Raw genomic sequence first — 27076 nt, 5'->3', positions numbered from 1 at the left:
TTGGAAAGGTATGGTAGGGTTTTCTCAAGCAAACGTGAGTATTACTCTGGTGACGGATATCTCGAAACAGCCAAAACAAGAGCAATAGCAAGCATGAGAGTAGATAAGAACATCCCTTCTTTCATTTTCGTAAATGGAATGAGAATGCGGAGATGGTACGATGACCAAATCAAAACTTGCATTATATGTGATGAAACAGGACATTTAGCAGCTCAGTGTCCTTTTTCCTCACAGAGGTCGCAAAGAAACATAAGATCCGAACCAAGTGGCCCTAATGCCGTTAGTAGCTAAAGCAACGTTCGGCCAGAAAAAGAACCTGAAAACCAAGCCAACCTGAGACCCAAAGAAAAAGAAACTGGACAGGAGAAGACAAATACGCATAATAATCAGTAATAAAAAATAGATCGCGAAATGGACAAAATGAAACCGCAACGCGCAAGATCGTAAAAGCGGAAAACGACTCGTGAATACAAGGAGGAGCTAGAAAGAAAAAAAAACTGGAGAAAAAAGGACAAGATACTGATAGCGAAGATGAAGAGTTCGAAGAGACCCGCAGCAGGAGTAACTCACTGCCAGGAGTACTCACTAGGCGTATGAAAAGGAACAAAAGATCGCAAAGAACAGGGTCACTGACAGGTCAAGCTGAACTTTCGAGCCGACTTGAAAGCATCGAAGGTATGATCGATAGTGTCAAAGAAATCGTACAGAGCAGCAACAGCCCTTCGGCAAGCCAGGCTTTGGAACTAATCGATTACGCTGAGACGTCTTTCTCGTCGGTAGAAGGATTAGAAGCCAAGAAAGCAAGAACTAGAGAAAATGCAGAAGACATGGTGATAAGTCAGCAAGAGCTTCCAAAAAATTCGCAACTTTGAACGTAAATGGAATAAAGCAAAAAAGTAGACAAGTAATACTAAAAGGGTATATACTAAAAGAAAGAATAGACTTAGCATTTATACAAGAGAACGACACGAGCGAATTAAAAGGTTTAGAACCTGAATATAAGTATTTTACGAATTGCAATGCGGGTGGAGGAAGCATGGCGATAGTATATAAGGAAAACCTCAAAGTAAAAGAAGTTCGAACCGATACAGACGGGAGAATAATTAGGTGTGAGATAGGTGGGTGTAAATTTGTCAACATATATGCTCCATCTGCGTCGCAAAACAAAAAATCACGAGAAGTATTCTTCGAAGAAAAAATAGCCCCATATATACCTAAAGATCATGAAAATACAGTTTTCCTTGGAGATTTTAACTGCATAACAGACAAGCAAGATGCTATAGCACAAAGTGACAATATTTGCTCGTCACTGAAACGATTCGTGCGTGATGCAGGCTTTCTAGACGTTTGGAAAGAAAAAGTGAATACGAGGAGTTTCATTAAGATAAGCTGGACGGCTTACGGAGAAGGATCTAGACTCGACCGCATATACACTTCAAGTGAGATCCTTCCACAAATAGACAAAATCGAGAACAAAATTGCACCGTTTTCCGACCATCAAGCTGTGAAGGGCACATTAAAAAACAACGAGAGAAAAAAATATTCTTGTAGAAATTTGTCATGAAAGATGAATACTGAAGTAATAAGAAACAAAGATTTTACAAACGCAACAGAAGATATATTAAATGTACTAAAAACAGTCAAGAAAAGAAGCCTTCCGAGACATTGGGAAAAGGTAGCCAGGCCAGCGATTACAAAAATGGCCCAACAAATCTTTCGGGATACAGCAAGGTTAGAAGAGAAACACGCCAGCTTTCTTTATAAAGTAGTTTACCAGCTAAAAGAAGTGATAAATGCAGGGAAAAACTCAAACAAGGAATATTTTGAGGCTCTAGCAGAGATAAGAGAGGTTGAGCATAAGCGGGCAGAAGCAATAAAAATAAGAACTAAAATAGATGAACATATTCAAAACGAACAGTTAACAACAACTCTCATATGCCGCGAGAAGATAAAATAAGCCAACAACAAATGAGAAGAATAATAAATCAAGAAGGGGAAGTCCTTGAAAACGAAAATGATATATTAAACGAAGCAAGAGATTATTACCAAAATGTGTTCAAGAAAGAAAAAGAAGAAACCGAAGACGAGCAAAAGAAGGTCCGAGAATTTATTGAGGAAATCACTATAACAAAAGTAACTGATGAACAGAATGAAATACTAATACGCGAAATAACTGCAGAAGAAATAAAAAAAAGCATTAACGGAAACGGGAAACAACAAATCACTGGGCAGAGACGGTATGCCTGACGAATTTTATAAGCATCATGCAAATGAAATAGCCCTGATTCTGTCTGAAATGTTCAACGAGATGCTAAATAGCCCTGAAGAAAAAATTAGCTGCATTGGAACAATGAAGCTCCTACCAAAGTCAGGAAATCTTGAAGAACTGAAGAACTGGAGACCTTTAAATTCAAAAAACTTCGACTATCGGATCCTCAGCAAAGTTCTTTCAAACTACCAAAAAAGTTATTTGCTAAGGTGCTAAGTAAGCGACAAAAGGGAGGATTAGATGGACGGAAAACAGCTGATGTTCTAAGAGCCATACGAAACGTAATCCACGTGATAGAAAAAAAGAAGAAAAAAGGGAAATGCAGAATAACAATCTTTTACATTCGAAAAGCACTTGACAAAATAAGAAGAACAATCCTACTTATTATACTAGTGGCGTACGATTTCTGTAAAGAGTTTTCGAAAGGATAAAAAAACCTTAGAGAAAATACAACAAGCCATTGTAATAGATAATATGGAAAGTAATATCTTTGAAGCAGAGAGAGGAGTGAGACAGGGATGCCCATTAGGCTCTTTATTGTTCGAAATATATATTGACCCTTTGTTGCGATATTTGGAGCAAGAGATACACGGAATCGAGATAGGAGGAACCCAACAAAAGCTAGAAGGATTTGTCGACAACCTCACGACTTTCACGGAAACATACATGGATTATTTACGAGCTCTGCATTGTATAACTAAGTACTGCGATGTGTTCAAACTAGAATTAAACAAAGAAAAATGCGAAGTCCTGTGTTTAAGCGAAGGAGAACCTCAGTTTATTGGCGGGATAGAAAGGAAAGATGAAATAAAGGTTTTAGGTATTCAATGGAGAAAAACATGGAAAGAGACTGAAAAAGTAAACTGGCCTAAAACATTGCAAAAGTTTCAATCGGCACTTGCTTACGGCTATGGAAGAGCTTTCACAATATTTCAAAAAGCTCAATACATTAATACTTACTGTTGTCCAGTGATATGGTGTTTAGCTTCAGTATCAAACCCCACAAAAGGCATCCAGAAGAAAATAAAATCAATGATATATCAGTTCATCTGATACGGAAAACCCTCTCCAAAGCTTAAACTGACAGATACGTTTCTAATGAAAAGCCAAAGAGGCCTACAAATAATTAACACAGAAGCCAAGATAAAATAACTTCACATGAAAACAATAATCGAAGAAATCCATTTTGAAGAAACAAACCCTATGAAAAATTGGTATAACGCATGGGCAAGAAATGAAAGGAGTGACTGCCCAAATTCGGTAAAAAAAAAATATTTCGGAACTGTTAAAGAATTACTGGAAAAGAGGATCGCAGACCCTGATAGCAAAAAAATCAACAAAACGGATATGAAACAATGATTCATTTCGCAGGAAAACCTACCTCCAGCGAAAATTCTAGAGACGAGTGATCTTGACGATGAAAAACTGAAAAAAATTTTCGACCTGATACACTCTAGTTTCTTACCGCCGAAGGTTAAAGAGCATGCGTTTTTCCAAGTTCACAAAATACTGCCAACTGAAGAGAGAAAACATAGGATAGACCCCACCAAGTCGAATGGAATGTGCGGAAGGTGTGGAAATCAAATTGAAACACTTGCACAAGCGTAAAAACAGAATTAGAAGAATTGAAACAACTGTTAAGTAGTGAAATACAAGAAAATGAGGAACTGGTCAACGCAGAAAAGATTGTAGAATTAAAATTATGCATGGAAACCAATCAAACGAAAAAACACGAAGATTTGACATACATTTTCACACATTTCAGCTATTATGTTTGGAAAGCGAAAATGAAAGATAAGAACCCAACAGAGGTAATGAAAAAGGTAAGAGTTCAGTGGGATAGGCTAGTAAATATAAGGAAAGGCAAAAAGAAAGGAAAAAGTGAAGGTGTATAGAAGAGAGTAAAAAAAAAGAAAAGAAAGAAAAGAGAAAAGGAGAAAAGAGAGGGAAGGGAAAAAAACAACGAAAAAAAGAAAAAAAAGAGAAAGAAAAGGGAAAGAAGAAAAAAAAGAAAAAAAGAAAAAGTTTTTTTAAAAAATTTTGATTAGAAATTGAAATATTGTTATTTAAAAAAGAAATAAAAGAATGATAAATGAATAATTACTATAATTGGGATACACATAAATTTTGAAAGAGGATTGAGAAATATTAAAAGCAAGATAATGATAAAGTTTAAAGAGAACTGAGCAGCCAAAAGAGAAAGTTATGATGATTAATAAAGTTAAATAAAATGAAGTGAAGGGAGATTGAGACATTCTACCTATTAGTATTTTTTCTGTAAAGGTAGAGTTTTTCATTTCTTTCTTACTTTTTTTTTTATAGATATTGTTATTGTGGGGGATGGGGGGTAAAAGTAAATTATATATCGGGGGAAATAGAGGTTGATGAAAAAGGATTTGAAAAGTGTAATTTAAGGTCACGATGGAAGGGGTGCCCTAAGGGGGAAGGGCAGCCTGAGATATCGGATGAACCTAAAAGGTATATGAAAATTGAAATGTAGCATACCTCTATTTTTATAACCTGACATATTTTGGAATGCTCAATTTTATATAATTTTAATATTTTGAAATTTTTGAAGAAGTTGTTTATTAAGAAAAGAGTAGGTGACATTATTTAAATTATGAGATATTTTTAAAGAAAATTTGAAAGTCACCGAGAGGAGAGGAGGTGAAAAAAAAAAAAAAAAAAAAAAAAAAAAAAAAAAAAAAAAAAAAAAAACAGCCCTCAGGGCAAGGGTTGTAAATTATGCCCAGGGGGCATATAAGGTTTTATATAACGCGTTGTCGTAGAAACTTCAAAAAGGGCTCATTTGATTGGAAATTGAAATGGCTAGTGCCCTTTTTAATAGTCGAAAGTAATTGTATAGTAACTAAGACCCCTTCCACTCTCACCATTTTCTCAAAGACATCCAATAAAGATTTCGCGATAGTCATTTTAATTTACGTAGTTTAAAGTTCAGGAAGGTATATCTTTAAGCAGAACACTCCCCCCTATAGTCTTCAGGGCAAGAGGCATAAATAATACCCTGGGGGCACACAAGGTCTTTATTGAAATCTTTGTCGTAGAAACTTGAAAAAGGGCTCATTCGATTGGAAATTCAAAGGGCTAGTGCCCATTTTAATAGTCAAAAGTGATTTAAAGGAAACTAACCACGCCCACCTTTTCTCTCACGCCCACCTTTTCTCCAAACACATCCAATCAATATTTTAGATAGTCATTTTATTCAACGCAGTTGAAAGTTTTAGAAATTAGGCCTTTAAGGATGACACCCCCTCCCCCCCCACAGCCCTTAGGGCAAGGGTTGTAAGTTATGTCCTGGGGGCGTATAAAGTTTTTATTGAAAGCGTAGAAACTTCAAAAGGGCTCATTCAACTGGAACTTGAAATGGCTAGTGCCTTTGTTAATAGTTGAAAGTGATTGGAGGGCGACTAACGCCCCTCTCACGCCCACTATTTTCTCAAACACATCCAATGAAAATTTTGAGATATCCATTTTGTTCAACGTAGTTGAAATTTCAGGACATTAGGTCTTTTAGGATGAAAGCCCCCTCAGATCCCTCAGTGCAAGGGTTGTTATATAAAATACAAATGAATGTGCATTGTCAGTTTAATATACATATACTGATAGTTAGTAATCAAAATGTTAATGTTATTTGATTTATTAAAGCTATAAAATTATAAACATTTATATTTTTTAAGTAAATTGTAAATTAGGTTCTGGCCTTGGGACGGCATAGGGGTTTTGTGACAAACTTATGTTAATATCTCTCGTTTTGAGTTTGAATCGGTTAATTATTCTAATTTCTGTTCGTTTTGGGTTTCCTTTATTTATCGATGCAGATTTGTGGTAGTTTCACGCTTGGTAGATTATTTGATTTTATTTTTGCTCATTTTTTGTTTAATGGAGTTCTTTTTTTTTGAAAAACTTATTTTTTGGGAAAAGTTTTTTTAATTAATTATATACTAAAAGTTACCGGCATCATGTCACTTGAAAGACAATTATCTTTTGTCTTTTCATTAAATAAAAAAAAACAAGTTTTTTTAACTAAAAGTAAGGAACAACATTAAAACTTAAAACGAACAGAAATTATTCCGTATATGAAAGGGGCTGTCCCCTTCTCAACGCCTCGCTCTTTACGCTAAAGTTTCTTATTGTTTTAAAAAATAGCGTTGTGAGAAAGAGTCTAGACCTTTTAATTTCCGTTCGAATGAGCCCTCCTACGATATTCTAAGACCACTGGGTCGATACGATCACCTCTGAAAAAAAAAAAAAAAAAAAAAAAAAAAAAAAAAAAAAAAAACACGGATCCGTGATCTTTCTTCTGGCAAAAAATACAAAATTCCACATTTTTGCAGATAAAAGCTTAAAACCTCTACGGTAGGGTTGTCTGATACGCTGAATCTGATGGTGTGATTTTCATTGAGGTTCTATAACTTTTAGGGTATGTTTTCCCCTTTTTTCGAAAATCAGGCAAATTTTCTCAGGCGCGTAACTTTTGATGGTTAAGACTAAACTTGATGAAACTTATATATTTAAAATCAGAATTAAAATCTGATTCTTTTGATGTATCTATTGCTATCAAAATTTCGTTTTTTATAGTTTCGGTTACTATTGAGCCGGGTCGCTCCTTAATTACTGTTTGATTAAATTTTCAGTCAGTTGACTTAACGCTAATTTTCAGTCAGTTGACTTAAACTAATTTTGCCGCTATATGTAGCATGTGAAGCAATATCTATTGTTCGTTTTAAGTTTTAGCTTCATTCTTTACTTCTATTAGCAAAACTTTGTTTTCTCTAATTCAATTAAAAAAATAAAGATTGTCACTTGAATTCGGCACTGAATTCCAGGATTAATTGGGGTAAATTAGAAATAGACTTAAGATGGTAACTAAAATAGCGAAATTATCAGAATCAAACCTTAAAAATTTCTTGGATTACGCCTTCACGGCTAAGAAGAACAGTAAATGCAAGAAAATGTTAAATAACCTAAATACTGACAGCTTCGTCACTATATGTTTTGATAATAAAGGAGAATAATATAACCATTTCTTATGTGGATATGGGCAGTGGCGTACTTTCATCAAGATTTTTTTTTTTGGGGGGGGGGCAAAGTTGGAGCGATTTTTCATAAATCAAGTGGAAATGACAGTGATAACTAAAAAAATGAGCCATATAGTACCAAAAAGGTAAATATACTAAAGAAAAAATAATACTAAATATATATTAAAGTATATACTAAAAAAATATATAAAAAAATATATAAATATATAAAAAAAATATATACTAAAGAAAACTGACTCGATCCTGTGGATGCTTGAACTATGCAGGCTTATTTTACTTTTTCACCCGATTTTTGAAGAAACTAAATTTCAGCTGTGGGGCACACTGGGGTCTGGGGAGGGGGGTGTAGGGAGTTCAAACCGGGGTCTGGGGGACAAACAGGTCTGGGAAGGGCAGTTGCCCCCCTGTCCCATAAAAAATTAGGCCTCTGGATATGGACTGTTATTCGGGTTTGGGTCGCTGTGTTACCACCACTAGTGTCTGCCAGGACGTATTTTCCCGTTCGAAAAATACTTCAATGATTACAGAGAAATTGTTTAAACAGTAACATGACCTTTATAAGAAATAAAAAAACACTAATCCACGTAAGTGCAAAACTCTGATAAAAATCTTATCAGGCGGAAATGGTTTTTATCAATTCTTTGAAAGTGAAATATTCATATTCAGTAATTTTTCTTTGTTTGTGATCAGCGTGTATTTAACACAATATGGGTATGTTTATAGCTAAAAATTTATGTTATCCTAAAAATTTTACATATCGAGCCCTTTCATAGCCTCATAGATTACTCATAGAGACTCGAACTGATTCGTAACTTATTCTGCTAGGAGGCAAAGGAAATAAGTCCCTTATTCTATATCAAGTAACCACAAAAAAAACAAATGGTAGTACAAATGGTCTGAGTGACTCATGACTCATGACTCAATGGGGGGAGTCATGCCCCACCTAAGCATTTCTAAAATCAAGATTTCTTCTGTGATAGTCAAATATTATTTTTCAAAATTTTACATGTATTCACCGTGATTACATGCATCCACAGGTATTCATAAAATTTGACTTTTTCCCCCAGTTCTTTAAAAGCGACTCCTGAAACACCAGGGCCGTTTAGTTAGAATAAGAAGCTTTTTAAAAGTATTAAAAGACATTAGCATAAAGAGCAAGGTATTGAGGAGGGGCAACCCCTCTCATATACGTAATAATTTCTGTTCGTTCTAAGTTTTAATGTTGCTCCTTTCTTTCAGTTGAAGAAACTTTTTTTCAATCTTCTATAGTACAAAGGACTCAGGACGCCAATTCACACAAAACGTCAGAAAAGGACACGGATTGTTTTCTTAAAAAAAAATAATCAAAATCGAGGGGGCACTTCTGTCTATTTTTTTCTTAATGGAATTACCAAACATGTATTAATCTAAATCTAGGGGGTAATTCCTTACTCTCCCTGTAAGGACATAGAAATAAAACTCTTTTTATCCCTGGACCCATTTTGGGTCTATTCATACCTGAAATCAGTGACTTTCTAAAATCATGCTTGTTAAGGACTTCACTAAAATGTCGAGGGAAGGACGCGGATTTTTTTCTTTTTTTATGAAGATGCACAAGAAGTATTTTTCATAATCTAGGGGACATTCATGCCTGTTTTTTCTTTGTTTTCTGAATGAAAATATCCTGATTATATTTTTCCAAGACTAAGGGGTAATTAATCCCCTGCTCCCCCTATTGGCACCCCTGTAAGGACAACTTGGATCTATTCGTACCTGAAAACCAAGAATTCCTAACATTATGCTTTTTTAGGCCTTTAAAGTATCAGTGTCTTTTTTATTATACTTACGGTGATATTTACCCAAAAATATGTTTTTCAAAACTACAATTTACCAGAAAACAGGAAGAGGAGACAAGGAAAAAAACATATTTTAAAAAACAAAATATATTAAAAAAACAAAAACAAACAAGAAACCCAAATAGTGAAGAACAAAAATAGATCTCGGCTGAAAACCCCAAGTATCGGAGTGATCTGCAGAGAAGCTGCGTCAAATTAAAAGGTGGTATGTTACGCGATTTAAATTTTACAGGAGAATGGAAGCTGAAAAAAACTTACTGTTTAGTTCATCTTTTATTGTTATTTTTTTAAGCCTAAGTTTTAGAAACCCATTTCAATTTGTCATCAAGAGGGCAAAAGCCAAGATTTTCCCGAATTTGTAAACGAACCCGACTTGTAAAACTACTTATACAGCTATTATAATCGATCTGTTATGCCAATCGCTTCATTTCTGACTAATGAGGATGAGGAACCATAGTTTGTGTGTTTTTTTTTTTGTTTTTTTTTTTTTTGACGAGAGAGGTTGATTTTTATATTTACTATATTAATTATTATTGTATATTTTTTTTGACAAGAGAGATCGATTCTTGATATTCATTTTATTTATTATTATTATTATATTTATTCATTTTTTAAAATTCATTTAGTTGAATTTATTGATATTGATTGTTGTAGCCGTCCGTCCTCAGAGGTCTGTTTGATATTTGTCATTTAAACAATATTATCACAAGCGTTTTTCGAAAGCAACACAATACAGAACATAAGCCTTTATACAAGATGTCGATTAACCCCTTTTGGAATACTTCTGCCCTTTTTATTTAAACTTCAACATATACAGCCCCCTAGAACAAAAGAAAAAAATGACCAAAAACGCACTTTCTGATAGCTGCCAATTTTGAATAAATATATTCTTATGGTGAAGATTATTGAGTATATGGCTGAACCTCCAGGTTTTTAGATAAAATTTATACAAGAAGATAAATTTCTTTGACGTGCACATATAGCTTCTTTAGCCCCTCCATACGATTGTTGGATCTGTATCCCTCATCCAACACAAATTAAACGGTGGGTCTGTTATAGACTGGGTGTCTTAACGCTAAGTACGATTGTCAAATCACAGGTTCACAGAGGGACTTTAAGCCTCGTGTCCTCACTCCTCCCAAATAAAAATATTGGTACTTGTATGATATATCCCCTACAGCTCAAGTTGTTCATGCATTGACGCACTGTAAACCGGTTTCTTTCAACTTAGCGTGAGAAAAGACAAAGAGAAGTGACATAATAGATGGGAAATATATAATTTGGACTATATATTTGCATATTAGGGGGAGTGGGGTAAAGTATTTGGACACTGTGAAGTCAGAAAACCATTCTTACTTCACGATATGCAGAATAATCGTAGCTAACACATTTTGAATGCAGCAACGCTGTACTTTACCCCCACCCCCCCCCCCCCCTAATGTGCAAATATATAGCCCAAATTTGTGTCTAAAGTATTAGATTTTTATCATACTTAGGGATATTTTATTAGGATTGACCTAACTACACTTATTTAGCGGTAGGGGGTACATCATACAAGTACCAAAATATTTATCAGATCTTTCCCATATTTCTTCATATGACTTTTCTTCTCTTTTTTAAGTTGTCCCAATCAAATGAATCCCCGTGTACACACTTATCAATTATGTCCATAACAGCATAATCGGCCAATCAACTTTGAAGATGTAACTTTGCAAATGCCGTAATTGCTAAATGTAGGCCAAATTCTATGCGGTTGATTAACAGACTCCGGAGCAGAGTAGTAGCCTATGGCCATGCGCGCAAGTCTTAGGAAACATAAATCTTACTTATTCTAGTTTTATATATTTTACAGGTAACACTCTAAATAAAAGCAAGAAAAGGGATAAAATGGGCCAACAAAATAGTAAGTATTCATTATCAATATTTCTAATTTTCTATACACTATCTTCTAATTTTATCAATATTTTATTTGTTTATTTATGTATGGAAAATATTCTAGGCGTATTGCTATTATCAACTGAAAGAAAACGGAATGCAGGCAAAATTTAAATGGATGACCTTTTTAAGAGGTCGCCTTTCCCCCAGATTCAGTCCAGGTAAACAAAAAGAGAGAAAACGAAGAAGAAATAATACTATAACTGCTGTGCTTTTGAGCCAAAAGTCAATTATTATTAAGTCCTTTTTATAATTATCTTCAGCCTTCAAATGGCAGAAAACAATTTAGCCTTTAAAATTCGGTAAATTTTTCGCAGTTCATATTATTGACTTACGAATAAAGTAAGCATACCACTCAATGCCTTTTTTTATGCTCTTTTCAAATATTATAATCATTTTTGTCAGAAACGAATTTTACCCCACCCCTATATATAACAACTACGGTTATATTTTTGCCCATTAGGGGGGGGGGGGGGGTAAAGTTTAAAATTACCTCTCATTTACATAAGAAATAAACTTTACCCCCACCCCCTAATGTGCAAATATATACCCTGAATTGGTGTACATAGGGGTGGGGTAAAATTCATTTCCGACAAAAATGATTATTATATTCGTAAAGAGCATAAAATCACTATCACTATGCTATATCAAAATTTCTTTTTAGGATATATAACTTTCGAAGAACTCTTACTATAGCCAATATTTCAAGGATTTTTAAGCAAGGCTATTTTTTTAAGGATTTTTAAGACATCAATTTGGTAGAGGCGGTTTTACTGAGAAAAATTGTTCCGGTGAAGTTAGAAATATAACTCCTATATTACGTTTTTAATGGTTACAAATATACCCATAAGAAGGCGTTATTTGGGGCTACATCCCCTTCCTCATGGCCCGAAGACATTCCTTACCCAACCCATAGAAAAATTTGAAAATCGGGGATTCAGAATGCATATTTTTTCACGTTTTGGGCCTCTGGGTAGGGAAAACCCAGACTACTACTGTAGTAGGCTAAAACTCTCTTTCTGGAATTTTTACTGTAAAAAAAGTGTTCTCACTTCAGTCTTATCAGCAAAACTTGATTTTATGGAATTTTACAGATGTTTTTAGCTTTATTTATGCTTTTTTTCTCAAAATGTTTGAAACTGTCACTTTTTCACCTTGGTTAACTTTTTACTTTATTTAACATAATAAACTAAAATATAAAATATTACAAATACATATCACTATGCTAGGGAAAAATAACTAATTTTTGCTAACGCGTAGCGAATACCTGCATAAACATTCCTAGAAACATCCTAAACTAATAAATTAATTGAAAAAATAAAGTAAAAAATCACCTTCTCCCAAATACCCCAGGGTAATATCCACCATCCAAACACAACTCCAACCGTCCCTACTCCTTCCACCCCTCCTCTCCCAGCCATACAACCAACTCATACTCCCCCCCCCCCAAAAAAAAAATAATTCGGCAAGGTTAGGTTTGGATATAGTTAGTTTTGGCTAGAATACTGATTAAAACAAACACGTACACAAAATTAATATGTTGTGTGGCATTTTAAAATAATCTTTAATATAACAATAGGGCAATATTTTAAATTTTTTAATATTTAATTTAAAAAAATTTGTTTGTGCAGAATAGCTTAAATTCACCTCAATTCAATGGAATTATGTCTTCAAAACAAAAAGCCCAAGAAAAGCCGACTCAATCCAAGATGAAGACTTGTCTTTTATATTGGCTTATACTGGATTAACCTGAAGGCACCATAAAACCCATCAAATAAAGCTCTGCCGATAAAAACAAAATAAATAAAAATAAATAAATAACAATAAAAAAAATAAATAAAGATAAAATAAATAAAAAAAATGTTTTAGCAGGTAGTTCCCAAGGGAGATTTTGCTAAAATGATACAAAAAAAACAACATTCCCTACCTCCCCCCGCCTAAGTGCGGGGCCTATATACATGTACGGGTATAAGCTTTGTGTTATTTATCCGGTATTTGATCTTTCCGCTATCCATCGACATTTTCGGATAAAATTCAAATTCATATTAATTGCTGATTGCCATATCAGCACTTCAGAATATTTAATTTCTTATCTATAGTATAATTAAAATCCAACGTGTTTGGTCCAATTTAATTTCCTCTTAAAATTATATGTTCAGTCTAAATAAAATTCAATAATTTAAATTATTCTACTTAAATATATAAAAACAGTAATATTTAATCTAAATTAAATAAAATCATTCCCCCATTATAATTAAGTGCATATAGATATGTATTCATTCTGTCTAAGTATTTTGGTCTTCAACCGAAGTTCAAGTACTTTTTTTCCTATTTAACTTCCATTTAAAATTATATACTCAGTGTAAATAAAATGAAATAATTTAAATAATCCAAAATAGATAAATAATGAAAAAAAAAACAGGTCAAATTAAATCACACAACTAGGTTAAACTAAATCAAATTAAATGATTCAGTTTCAATGTCCCCTTAAAATTAAGGGAATATTGACACACAGCCCCCACCTCCCTTCCAAAGGTCGTATCTATCATTTTCAAAATTCTGAGATAATGGTATTGCTCACAGAAATGATCAACAGGACAATCAGGGGCGTAGCTCCAGCATTTTTATTGAGGGGGCAAAAAAGTTCCAAATCCAGAGAGTCAAGGGGCATGGGTTATTTAAAAATCTTTTTTTCATTTTTTTTTTTGGGGGGGGGGCAACTGCCCCCCTTGCCACCCCCAAACGACGCCACTGAGGACAATGCAGATCATAACGATCAAAAATTGATTGTTTTGCTAATCCCCACTTTGAGAATAGCCTAGAAAGTTTCTTTATAGATTCTTTTTAGAAAGTATTCAAAATAGCTTAGAAAGCTTAGAAAAAAATCTCTCTTTGAGAAAAGCTTAGAAGTTAGGTTTTGGGCTTTTTAAGGTAAATTGCCCTTATATTTTAAGATATGTTCTACAGAGTTAATCAATTTAACAACCGATACCGTTATTTATTGTGTTCTATAAAATATGTTTTCCAGGTATTAATCAAATTCAAGTAAGTAAAAAATTAATTTTTAATTTATTTAACCTGGTGATGATTATAATGATTGCAATTTTTGACAGATTACGTTTATATTTCAGGTGGGGTAACATTCGACGACGTAAAAGCTGGAATAGAAAATAAAAACGTAACAGTCATCGATGTTCGAAATCCGGAAGAGCTGACAAACACTGGAAAAATACCAGGCGCTATAAATGTCCCACGTAAGCTTATTTGTATTCTGGGACCTTTCAGGGTCCCACAGCTAAAAGACCACAGCTAAAAAATAAGCTAAGTGGTAGGAATCAGAGGCGTCACAAGCGGAAAACTGAAACGAAAAACTTTTTTCTTCTTAACTATTATTAAATTGCCAAATGCCGTGGAATTGAAATCAGATTGTTTGTGTCGGTTAAGTAGGAACTTACACAATCATTTTTTTTTTTAAACTTATAAAAACTGTTTTTTAAGACGTTATTTTATAAAATCTTTATTTTATTTTATAAAAAAAACTTCATTTTAAAACTATATTTAAAAAAAGTTACTCAGAAAATCAATTATTAATGAAAAATGCGCTGAAATGCAGTTTTTGGTAATAGAGGGCGCCAAATTAAAGAAGAAAAAGAAACACATGGTTAAAAATCAGCAAAAAATAAGCTAAAAATATACGATACCAAACAGGTTAAGAAGGCATAGCTTTCCTTTGAAGATTGTCTTTAGAACAATCAACAGATTTTTGAAGTTTGAATTTTTCCCGACGAAAAGGGTTGTTGAAATTAACGAATGAGCTTTTTTTCCGGTTTAATGTTGCAAAACTGACGAAAATGCGATACTATCCAATAAACTTCTTAATTTTAGAACTACCAACAGAAAAATCTTATAAAATTGCGGTTTTTAGGTGCGAAAAGACCTCAGAGTTGGGGGGGGGGCAAAAACTGTTTTCATTTCCATGTTCTTGGTACTTTAAGGGCCATTTATTTGTGTGATGAAGATTATGCAGCGACCTGAGATGCGGTAAAAATATACTCCAGAAATATATAAAAAATACAAAATATATAAAAATATATCCAAATCTACAGTTCCCAACCAAACTCTCAATTATCAGCCTCCTCCAAGGAACCAGATTATTTTGAAAAATACAAACAAGGTATACGGACGATAATAATTATATGTACTGTACAGTCCGATTGGGTTACGACAACCCGAAACAATGGATTGAAAAAAAATGAATAAGAAAATATAAATATAAACAATAATACTGAAACAAAACGTGTTGAAATTATTTCTCTGTTTAAATTATATTAATATATAATATAAACTATTTAATATAATATAATAAACTATTTATATTATATTAATATATACTATATAATATTAAATATATTAATATATAAAAATAATATGTAATATAAACTGTATCAATATAAACGTGTTGAAATTATTTTTTACTCTTTCTTCCTCATTCGGGAAATACGCAGAACTTGCTTATCAGTGGTGACTGAATTCTTGTTTGTGACAGAGAAAATTGCACACTTTAAAAACTACTGAAACCTCTTATAATCTTGAGAATCAAATAGGGTATAATAGGAAAAATGGGTATTCAAAGAGGACTTGTTGGTACTTGTCTCGAATCCAGAAAACACGCGAGAAGTGGGAGTTTCGTTAACGCTAATAAAATAAAACAGGATAAAAATATAATAGTTAATAAACGAATTTGGGATATATATTTGGACATTAGGGGGGCGGGAGGGTAAAGCCTACCATATATTAAATACGCAACCTAACCTAACCAAACCTAGGTACCTTTTATTCCCCCTAAACCCCAAAAAACTAAAGTTTAAATATAATTCCCGGAGTGAGAAATCCTTTGTTTATACAAGGTCTCATATAAGTACCGGGTAATGCCTATCTGATTTTCGCAATACTATTCTCGCGTGTTTTCTGGATTCTAGACAAGTACCGATTTATTCTTAAAAAAAAATACATTTTTCTTCAAAAAATGAAAAAAAACCAGCGTCATTTTATCCAATAAAAGTTAGAAAAGCTTGGCATTATTTAAAATTAAATAATGCATCAGGTATCTAAAAAAATTATTAAATTATAAAATAAAATAATAACCGGGTATTCGGGTATTTCCGAACATTTTATTTTCTTTTATCTACACAGACGAAGTGAAAAAGATTTTTTATTGCATTCACACCTGAGAAGTAAGGTTCGAATGCAAAAAAGCTATAGCAAGCAAAATTGTTACGAAACTCTATAATAAATCTAGAAAAGAAATAGCTCAGAGCTATGAAAAGAATATGAGTAGCCACATCGAGTTCAGAGCCTGCAAGTTATGTCTGAGCATTTTTTTTTCTTTTTTATTTATAAGCTTAACCTTAAAGTTTAAACTTTGTAAGGTCAATTGTCTCCAAACAGTGTCTCAGGGTGCCAACCGCCCCCCCCCCTCGATGGCGATCCCCTAAGAGATGGGATCTCTCGCTAAAATTCATTTATCTCAAAGGCCTGAATTTTAGATTTTGGAAACTTCTCCTGATTCTAGCCATCCTAGCTGAGTGGTTGGCGCACTGTGCTTACACTTACAATCCTATGTCCTACGGAGCAGGGGTTCGAGTCCTTGTGTCGCTTATTATTAGGTTTGGGACGGGACTCAATGGCGTGACTCTGTGAGCTCAGCCAGAATCGACTAGGTTCAAATGGGTACCTTGAGAAATTTGGGGGACAACTATGAAAAGCGTCTGATGACTTGCCCTCAACCACACTCACCACTCCCAACCGAAGGCAGAGAATCATGCGATCGGTACAAGGCTGTATCCAGAGGAGGTGGGGGAGGGGGTACGGCATTGATCCCCAATCCTACTGAGTTTTTTTTCGGCTCGAACATAATAAAAATAAACATAAAACAATTTTTTATGCGTATTTTAAAGTTTTTTTGCATAAAAATAACCCCCACGAAAAAAAAAAAATACTATATACGCCCTTGGATCGGTATCTGCGCTACGCGGACCATTGGTCAGCTGCGAAAAAGACTTTAAGTTTAGTTTTATAAATCCTCTTCTTGAATTTTAAAGTTAGTTTAAATACCACAAATCGTTTTCTTTTGATTCATTCGTAAGATTAAAACCTAAAACCTCTTGAGGAATACTTTTCAAACACAAACATACAAATAAAAGGTTTGTAATAATAACGGGAAGTACAAGAGCTTGTTTTCGTTTTATACCCCTATTAATTAATTACAGGAAATTTTACCACTCTTGCGTCATTAAATTGAAGTCAACAGAACATAACAGATAATAATGTATGATAACAGTTATTAATATATTTAGAGCAATAGTTATAAAGATAAAATTAATCCTTATAAATTTCCCTTCATACAAACATTTCCCTGCGTTAGTGCGCTTTCTTCCAATGGCTTTCATGAGTGGGCACCTCTGGACATCTCCCCCCCCCCATATCTAAGATCTTGCGATTTTACCACATTTTTATAAAATTTCCTTTCTGTTGCCTTTTCCCCTTTATTCAAGAGTTCTCCCCTTCCCCCGTCGAAAAAGTTCGTGCACTTTTCTTAAACGAAGTCTTGGTGGTAAGGGTATGGAGGCCGTAGCCCCCTTAAAAGCCAAAAATCAAGATCCAAGAAGGCGAACAGTCTTCAAAATGGTGAACCTGAAATTCCTAAAGGGGTTCCATCCTCTTATGCTAGAAAGATTCTTGGTTCCTCTAAAGGAACCAAGATACAAACAGATTTTGTAAATCTGTTGAAAATTATTCAACCTCAAATCGACGCCGATTTCCATTAAAATCGGCGCTGATTTGGAAATCAGTTCCTGAAATCAGCTACGTGTGCCCAACCCTTTACTCTTAATCTTTTTCTCATTACTTAGGCAGCGCAATCGCGCAGCCTAAGTAAAGAACGATGTTGGCACAATGTATTATTTATTTTTTGTTTTTTTTTTGTTTTCCATACCAGGGCACTTCGTTACGAAGGAGTTGTCGTAGAAACTTGGAAAAGGGCTCATTCGATTTGAAAATTAAATGGCTAATGCCCTTTTTAATAGTCGAAATTGATTGGAAGGCAAATAACACCCCTTCCACGCCCACCATTTCCCCAAGCACATCCAATCAAAATTTTTAGATAGCCATTTTGTTCAGTGTAGTTGATTTCCAGATAGAAATTATATTTTTGAGGAGGACACTCCCCTAACAACCCTCAGAGCAAGGGTTTTATGTTATGCCCTGGGGGCATATAAGAACGATGTTGGCACAATGTATTATTTATTTATTTTTTCCTTTCGACCAGGGCACTTCGTATCGAAGAAGTTGTCGCAGAAACTTCGAAAAGGGCTCATTCAATTTAAAATCGGAATGGCTTATGCCTTTTTTAATAGTCGAAAGTGATTGGAGAGGCAACTAACACCCCTTTCACGCCCACCATTTCCCGAAATATATTCAATCAAAATTTTGAGATAGCCATTTTGTTCAGCGCAGTTGATTTCCATATAGAAATTATGTTTTCGAGGAGGACACACCCCCACAGCCCTCAGGACAAGGGTTGTAAGTTATGCCCTGGGGCATATAACGTATTTATAGAAAGGGTTGTCGCAGAAGCTTCAAAAAGGGCTCGTTCGATTGGAAATTGAAAGGGCTAGTGCCGTTTTTGATAGTCGAAAGTGATTGCAGGGCAACTAACCCCCCTCTCACGCCCACCATTTCCCCAAAAACATCCCATCAAAATTTTGAGATAGCCACTTTGTTCAAAATAGTTGAAAGTTCGGGAAATTAGGTCTTTGAGGATGACAACCCCCCCCCCCCCCACAGCCCCCAGGGCAAGGATTGTAAATTGTACTCTGGGGGCATATAAGGTTTTCATAGAAAGCGTTGTCGTAGAAACTTCAAAAAAAGCTCATTCGATTGGAAATTGAAATGGCTAGTGCCCTTTTAATAGTCGAAAGTGATTGGAGGGCAACTAACCCCCCTCTCACGCCCAATTTTTCCCCAGACACATCTGATCAAAATTCTAAGATATTCATTTTGTTCAACGTCGTTGGAAGTTCTAGAAACTAGGTCTTTTAGGATGATAACCCCCTACGAGCCCTCAGAACAAGGGTTGTAAGTCATACCCTGGGGGCATATAAGGTTTTTATAGATAGTAATGTTGCAGAAACTGCCAAAAGGGCTCATTTGATTGGAAATTGAAAGGGCTAGTGCCCTTTTTAATAGTCGAAAGCGAGTGGAGAGTAATTAACCCCCCTCTCATGCCAACCATTTCCCCAAACACATTCAATCAAAGTCTAGAGATAGCCATTTTGTTCAACGTAGTTGAAAGTTCTGGCAATTATGTTTTTGAGGTTGAGAAACCCCCAGAGCCCCCAGGGCAAAGGTTGTAAGTTATGCCCTGGGAGAATATAAGGTTTTTATTGATAGAGTTGTCGTAGAAACTTTAAAAGAGGCTCACTCAATTGGGAATTGAGAAGGTTAGTGCCCTTTTTAATAGTCGAAGGCGATTAAAGGGTAAATAACCCCCCTCTCATGTCCACCATTTCCCCAAACACATCCAGTCGAAATTTTCAGATAGCCATTTTATTCAACGTAGTTGAAAGATCTAGAAATTATGTTTTCGAGGACACTCCCCCCACAGCCCTCAGGGCACGAGTTGTAAGTTATGCCCTAGGGGCATATAAAGTTTTTATGGAAAGCGTTGTCGTAGAAACTTCAAAAAGGGCTCTTTCAAATGAAAATTCAAAGGGCTAGTACCCTTTTTAATAGTCGAAAGTGATTGAAGGACAACTAACCCCCTTCTCACGCCCACCATTTCTCCAAACACATCCAATCCAAATTTTGAAATAGACATTTTGTTCGACGTAGTTGAAAGATCCGGAAATTATGTCTTTGAGGGTGATACTCCCCCCACAGCCCCCAGGGCAAAGGTTGTAAGCTATGCCCTGGGGGCATATAAGGTTTTTATAGATAGCGTTATCGTAAAAACTTCAAAAGGGGCTCATTTAATTGGAAATTGAGAGGGCTAGTGCCCTTTTTAATAGTCGAAAGTGATTGGAGGGTAACTAATCCCCCTCTCACGCCCACCATCCCCCCACACACATCCAATCAAAATATTTAGATAGCCATTTTGTTCAACATAGTAGAACGTTCTGGAAATTCGGTCTTTTAGGATGACAAACCCTCCCCCAACCAGCTCTCAGGGTAAGAGTTGTAAGTTATGCCCTGGGGGCATATAAGGTTTTTATTGAAATTCTTGTCACAGGAACTTTAAATGGACTCATTCGGTTTGAAACTGAAAGGTCTACTGCCTTTTTTAATAGTTCAAAGTGAATGGAGAGCGACCAACACGTCTCTCACGCCAATTCTTTCCCCAAACACATCCGATCAAAATTTTGAGATAGCCATTTTGTTTAACGTAGTTGAAAGTTCTTGAAATTAGGTGTTAGATGATGACATCCCCTCTCACAGCCCTTAGGGTAAGGGTTGTAATTTATGGCCTGGGGGCATATAAGGTGTTTATAGAAAGCATTATCGTAAAAACTCAAAAAGGGTTCATTCGATTGGAAATCGAAAGGCCTAGTGCCTTTTTAATAGTCGAAAATGATTGGAAGGCTTGACATTTTTATAGTAAAGATCGATGTGGGTGCACTGTATTATCTTTTTTTTCGAAGGACTTGTCATAGGAACTTCGAAAAGGGCTCATTCGATTGAAAATAGAAAGGGTTGATGCCCTTTTTAATAGTCTAAAGTGATTGGAGGGCAACTAGTCCCCCACCCACGCCCGCCCTTCCATTTACCCATTGTTTTTTAAGACTAAATGTTGCCTTAAGATTAGATCCAAATGCACTGTCTTAATGCTAATTACCAATAAGGCATCTCAGCAGTATCCCAAGAACGACAGAGGGTATTATGTTCAAACTTTCGGGGCTACTTCTGCTCTTAAAAGTTAACCAAATCAAAATAGGGGTTTTGAGCCCAAATCATGTTAATTTGTGCTCGTTTTTAGTTTGACTTGGTTATTTATTGTAATTTCTGTTCGTTTTGGGTTTCATTCATTCATCAATGCTGATTTGTGGTAGTTTCACGCTCGGTAGATTATATGATTTATTTTTGCTCATTTTTGGTTTAATGGAGTTCTTTACTTTTCTTTGAAAACTTATTTTGTGGAAAAAATGCTTTTTAATTAATCTTTAATAAAGCGAGATTTAGAGTTGCATAAGATCCTTGAGGTTGTACCACCATCGGTTGCGCCAATAAATATGAAGTCCCATTCACAATGAGGATTTAGTAACAACAAGATTTAGCTACCCCTAATTTGAGCCAAGTAGAAATTTTTCATAGAATTTTTCAACCAATCAGAAAACTTAGAAAAATCTGCACGAACCAAATTAGCACTAGCTAAATCTCGCTATTAGTGAAATCTCGAATGGACCTTAAGCAAGGCCGTATTCAGGAGAGGGGTTAGGGGGGTTTGAACCCCCGCCCCCAAAAAATGTTTTCCGACTCGTAAAAAACGTAATAAAAAAGCATAAAAACAAATTTTTTATGCGTTTTTTAAAGTTTTTGCCCCCTCCCCGCCCATCCCCGTAAAATCTGGGTTATGACCCTAGCCTTAAGGCACAAAATTTTATTATAAATTATTTTAGCTGCCAAGTCTGAATAATCGTTTATCGATTGGGTAGAACACAGCTTAGTTTCGTTCCTGGTGCCTTAATTGTCCTGATAACAAACATCAGAGCCGTCACGTATGGGAGAAGGGGGAACTCCCCTCCCACCCAATTTTTTGGTCACTCAGTAAAAAAAATCGGTAAAATCGTGGCGCAAAGATTTTTCCGACGTCGCTAAAATTCTTTGTTTGGTTCAATAAAGACCACGACAATACTGACATGTCATCTACAGAGATTTTGAATCGGTAAACAAAGCAGTTTTACTGACTCCTGCCGTGATTTTACAGATGGCACCACAACTTTCCATTTGGTTAAATAATCAGCATTAAAATAGTGACATGATCTGGACCGAAATCTAAATGTTGGTTGGTCAATGCAGCGGTTTTACCGACTTGTGCAGTGATTTCACGTATTGTATTCGAAACGGACATTATGCTAATTATATTGACAAATGACAGTCGGTAAAAATGGCCAGCCAGTCGGTAAAATCTCTTTCTCCCCCCCCCCAAACATTTTGACTAGTAACGACACTCACAAACATACATGATAATATCAGTATTTCTGGCACGTCCTACCTTCCTAAGTTTTGCTCTTCATGAAACTTTCCTTTCACAAGTTTTAATTTAGCTTGATTTCCTATGAAAAAGTTATAATTGGCTCATTTGCTCATAAAAGTTATAATTGGCCTCATTGATAGGTGAAAGAGGCAATGTGGCTCACGCAGGGCCATTTTTCATTTTATTGGACTTTTTGGGAGATAGAGCAGAGATGTGTGTTAAGATGTGGCAAAATTAAAGCCTCTTCTACGCCCTCGGGAGTTCAACCTTCACAGATATTTACTCATTCAGCTTGGCGCTTCGCCTCTCACATGTTTGTTGTCCTAGGGCCGCATTCCTTTTTTGTTTTTAGTCTTTTACCTATTTTTGTTTTTACCAAAAAAATATATCTTTATGTTTCAAATTATTATTCATAGAATATCAGGTTTCTAGCTTGATTAGTTTAGTTTTATTTTCAATGAAAAGAAAATGTGTACAAACACAAACCAACCCATATTTACTGGATTTTTTTTTAAAATATATTTAAAAGTATTTTATTTATATTTTAAACATTTTATTTATAAAATATATGTTTTTAACAATTCAACAAGTAGATTTAACGATATTTAGCACCACAAATGGTCTAGATACAATCACACATTTTTTTAAATAACATTAAAAACTACAGAAGCTAAAAAATCAAACAGCAGATTTGATGTCACCTGTTATTAGCAATATTACTTGAGGTCAACTTAAAAAACAAAATGTTGGAAAAACTTACTTCAAAAAGCTCTCTATTATGTCATTTACGTAATATATACTTTTTTCCAGTACCATCTATCAAAAGTGCCTTTGAATTGACTGATAGCGAATTTAAGGAAAGATTTGGCATTAGCAAACCAACAACAGAAGACAATAACGTCATCGTTCACTGCCTGGCCGGAAAAAGAGCCGCAAGTGCGATTGAAAGCTTAAAGGGACTAGGATACCTCAACTTAAAGTAAGTCAAAGATATGAAAATATAACAGAAAAAACGTATTCTCTTTTTTACCGTATTACGGACATTTACCAACTATAATTTTTTTTAAGTATATAATTATTATATTATATAAGATATAGTTTATGATTTGAGTTTATTATATTAAAATATAGTTTAGTATACAAGATAAAGTTTGTCGCTTTACTGGGAAAAGAAACCAATCTGAAAGCAATAGGGCAGTACTTATGAAAAATTCTAGGAAAATTACAGGGAAATTCGATTGCAGTAATGGAAATTAGAAGCTTAAATGGACTATAGCTCAATTTAAAGTAAGTCAAAGATATGAAAATATAAAGGAAAAACCGTATTATCTCTTGTCAACATCGCAAACCAACTGAATCTGATTGTACATTGGAGAAATCCTTGTTTCGGTAATGCACAGTATAGATATTATACAGTATGGAACATTTGGTTCAGAAATGGGAGACATCACAGCGTGCGGTTCGGGAAGTTTCCCAAACTGTCACAGCAATAGCTTCAACAGGTCTCCTATATTCGCACTCACAATGTACTTAAAAATTTGTCATCGCGCGCGCGCGAAGGGGGAGTCATGACGAAAGGTGTGCAACTGATGTGTCTCAAAAATCTTTAATGGAGAGTATACAAATTTTCCATATTGTACAATGTTTATGCTGTGTGGGAATGCAACCCTTTCTATAACGCCACATGATTGTTTTCAGATTACTGATTGGCTGGGTATTAGGGACATTGCCCAAGTATGATTGTTTTTTTAATTAATAATATAAAAATATAGTTTATAATCTACGCTTATTATATTAAAATATAGTTTACTATATAAGACTAAGATATTTTTTGTTGCTCAACTGGAAAAAGAAGCTTATCTGAAAGCTTTAGGACAGTACTTTTCTTTGGAAAAATTCGAGGAAATTCGTTTGCAGTAAAGGAAATTAAAAGCTCAAAGGGACCATGATGCCCCAACTTAAAGTAAATCCAAGGTATGAAAATATAAAAGAAAAAGAGAAACGCATTCTCTCTTATGAGCATCTTCGACCATCTGACTGTGATTGCACAGTAGAGAAATACTCGCTTCGAGAATACTACCCGTTCTATAATGTCACCTGATTTTGTTTAAGATTGCTGATTGGCTGGATATTACGGATCTTTACCATGCATGATTTTTTTTTATATAATTACATTAAGTAAGATATAATTTCTCCTTTACTAAAAAAAGCTAATGGAAAACAAAAATTGGGTGCAGTATTTACAGGAAAGAAAAATTACAGGGAAATTGTTCACAGCAAGTACAATTGAAAGCTTAAAGACACAATAAGATGCCTCAACCTAAAGTAAGTCGAAAATATAATTAGTATAACATGAAGACCTGCGGATATGAGGCAGTTCATTTAAGTGGGCAATTCATAAGGTGTATTTAATATTTTTTTTTTCTCTGGTCCTCCAGAGAAAAAAAATATAAAGTATACGAAAAAAAAGAAAAAAAAGAAAAAGAAAAAAAAAGAAAAGTATATGCTACTGTTTTTTTTTCTATGCCTGTCGTCAAGGGTGCATCCAGGATTTTTGTTTGGGAAGGGTTATTTTTTTTCGGGGAGGGAGGGGGAAAGGGGTACAAAAAAACTTTAAAAAACGCATCAAAATTTGCTTGTATGCATTTTTGTTACGTTTTTATGAGCAGGCCACAAATTCCGGGAGAGGAAGTTCAAACCGGCCCCCCCTGGATACCACCATGCATGTCGTCTGATCAGCGCATGGCTAGTCTAAGAAATATAAGGCTCCCAATTCTCATTGGTCTTGAATAGGATACCTTAAACTTGACTAACTTAAAATGAAATTATTTTCTTTTTTCAGGCTTTACTCAGGAAGTTTCTCCGACTGGCAAAAGAATAATGGACCGATTGAGAAGCTTTAAATCAATAAGTCTATAATATACACAAAATTAGACTTACTGTATCTGTATTCATGTTGTATAATAAAACGTTTCCGTCCTGATTTTCGTTATAGGTCAAACAAACAGTAGAAAGGTCATCCAAATATGATAGACTGACATTTTGTATGTCACCAGATCCGATTGGACACAGGATTTGAACCTAAAAAATACCGGTATCTAATTATAAATGTATTATAAATGTTCTAGCTTTGCGACAAAAGGCGGACGTAGCGCAAAATCTATGCCCCCCCCCCCCGCAATGTGACAAGGGCACCAATAATTGACCAAATTGACAAGTTTATTTAAAAAAAATGTAAAAAAAACGGAATGGGGGCGCCAGAAAAATATTGGGTGTTTGGGGGGGGGGGAGGTCAACACCACCACCCCCCCCCCTGGCTAAGCCCCTTCTTTGTGATCAGTTCATGCAAACTTCTAATTGTCAATGGGGGCTGCAAAGGAAGAGTTTATTCCTCTTAGGGGATAGAAACAAAGCATTGAGGTAAGTTGGGACCACCTGGAGGAAGCCAAGGCGTTTTTACAGTTCTGGCTGCAAGGTGAGTTCAGACACTCTTCTTAACAGTTTCACAGTCTGTAACAATGATCGAGAAAAGAATTCAGTATTCAAGCCATAGCTATGAAATATTTAAAACAAGAATAAAAATTTTCATAGATTACGTGGAAGCCGCCAAAATAAAATTCATCATATAATTTTGCATTATAGAAATTCTGACTCCCTGATTTAATCTCCCCTAAATAATTCCAAAGAATTACTTATTCTTTATAACCCCTAAATAATTCTGTAATCCCTAATTATAAATAATAATTTATAATATTAATAATTTATAATATTATAAATATTATAAATTTATAATAATTAGTAAATATTTATAATATTTATAATATTTCTAAAAATAATTCTCCAAATAATCCCTAAATAATTCCAAAAGAATTATAATTCCAAAGGGTCGTGAATGAAAACAAAATTGTTTTTGAGAATTATTTCTTGTTGGGATGTGGGGACTTACGAACGATTGATTTAGTTTTAATTCTCGGATGGTCGCAGGCTTTCTTTTCTCTTTAATTTTCCTTTTCTTTTTTTTCCTTTTTTACTTTTAGTTTTCTTGATTTTTCATGCTCTTCCCGAAAATATTAGTGTTACTTTGCGTTTGCCTCGCATTTAGAAAACGTTTGGATGCTAACGCATCGAGCAATGCCCTCTGTTGGCTAGAGTTAAAATTTTGATTGTAACTATTTGTGTTATTATAAATTTAATTTACTATCAGCGTTGCATGGTTTAAACTATTCTCACTAGATTTTTTTTATTTTATTGTAAACGATTTTTCCAAAAAAAAAAGGCCGGCGTAAATAAATTTAAGAACAGCGTAGAAATATTCAGCTATAGGCCTACTTGAGAAAACTGCATGGCTTAGAAATATTCACTTCAACTATATATTCATTTCTACTAGGAAAAACAGTTAATAGTTTCCAGTTACAACAACTGTATTTAAGTCAGGGTTCTTTTAGTGTATCTGAACTTACCATCCAACTAACCATCTGAACTTAACAACTTAAACCGAAGCAGCTATCGAGTAACTCCTCAAAGTTACTTGATAATCCACGATTTATCCACGATTGTCCACATTTTTCAAAATGGATGGCTGACTCAAAGACCTTAGAATATACACTAATAGCCCGTTCAGACGCACTGGGAAACGCTCAAACACCGATCGGTACCATGGTAAAACCGATCGGTCTAAGAAGACTGTTGATTACACTATTGATGACGATGCATCTATTTCCCAAAA

The 27076-nt window shown here is 34.7% G+C and overlaps 2 protein-coding genes across 4 annotated transcripts in view; one reads left to right on the top strand and one right to left on the bottom strand.

The window, feature by feature from the left end:
• Positions 1-27076, bottom strand: part of Elp1 (elongator complex protein 1) — a 316851-nt gene that overhangs the window by 228207 nt on the left and 61568 nt on the right. For both annotated transcript variants that reach the window (XM_089103865.1, XM_089103866.1), the window contains exon 3: positions 25291-25431. In XM_089103865.1, coding sequence (XP_088959991.1) covers positions 25291-25431 — 141 coding nt within the window. The remainder of the gene's footprint in view (positions 1-25290; positions 25432-27076) is intronic.
• Positions 8024-25333, top strand: LOC148941642 (rhodanese domain-containing protein CG4456-like). 2 transcript variants are annotated; one of them, XM_089103871.1, is made up of 5 exons: positions 8024-8040; positions 11017-11067; positions 14231-14353; positions 23161-23329; positions 25193-25333. In XM_089103871.1, the coding sequence occupies exons 1-5, from the start codon at positions 8037-8039 to the stop codon at positions 25251-25253; spliced, it is 408 nt and encodes a 135-aa protein (XP_088959997.1). In that variant the 5' UTR covers positions 8024-8036; the 3' UTR covers positions 25254-25333. The 2 variants fall into 2 exon arrangements, with proteins under 2 accessions (XP_088959997.1, XP_088959996.1); XM_089103870.1 differs by lacking the exons at positions 8024-8040; positions 11017-11067 and adding an exon at positions 11195-11260.

This window comes from Artemia sp. Qi Xiang Cuo, chromosome 18 (genome assembly GCF_049724085.1).
Source record: "Artemia sp. Qi Xiang Cuo chromosome 18, ASM4972408v1, whole genome shotgun sequence".
NCBI classification, from domain to species: Eukaryota; Metazoa; Arthropoda; class Branchiopoda; order Anostraca; family Artemiidae; genus Artemia; species Artemia sp. Qi Xiang Cuo.
The sequence above is the reverse complement of the archived record's forward strand: the minus strand, read 5'-3'. Positions and strand labels throughout refer to the sequence as shown.

Coding starts and splice junctions, on each gene's coding strand:
- LOC148941642 (XM_089103870.1), top strand. CDS start 11,197: ATGCAGGCAAAATTTAAATGGATGACCTTTTTAAGAGGTCGCCTTTCC. Junction 11,261..14,230: donor TTCCCCCAGATTCAGTCCAG/GTAAACAAAAAG, acceptor TTTATATTTCAG/GTGGGGTAACATTCGACGAC. Junction 23,330..25,192: donor CTAGGATACCTCAACTTAAA/GTAAGTCAAAGA, acceptor TTCTTTTTTCAG/GCTTTACTCAGGAAGTTTCT.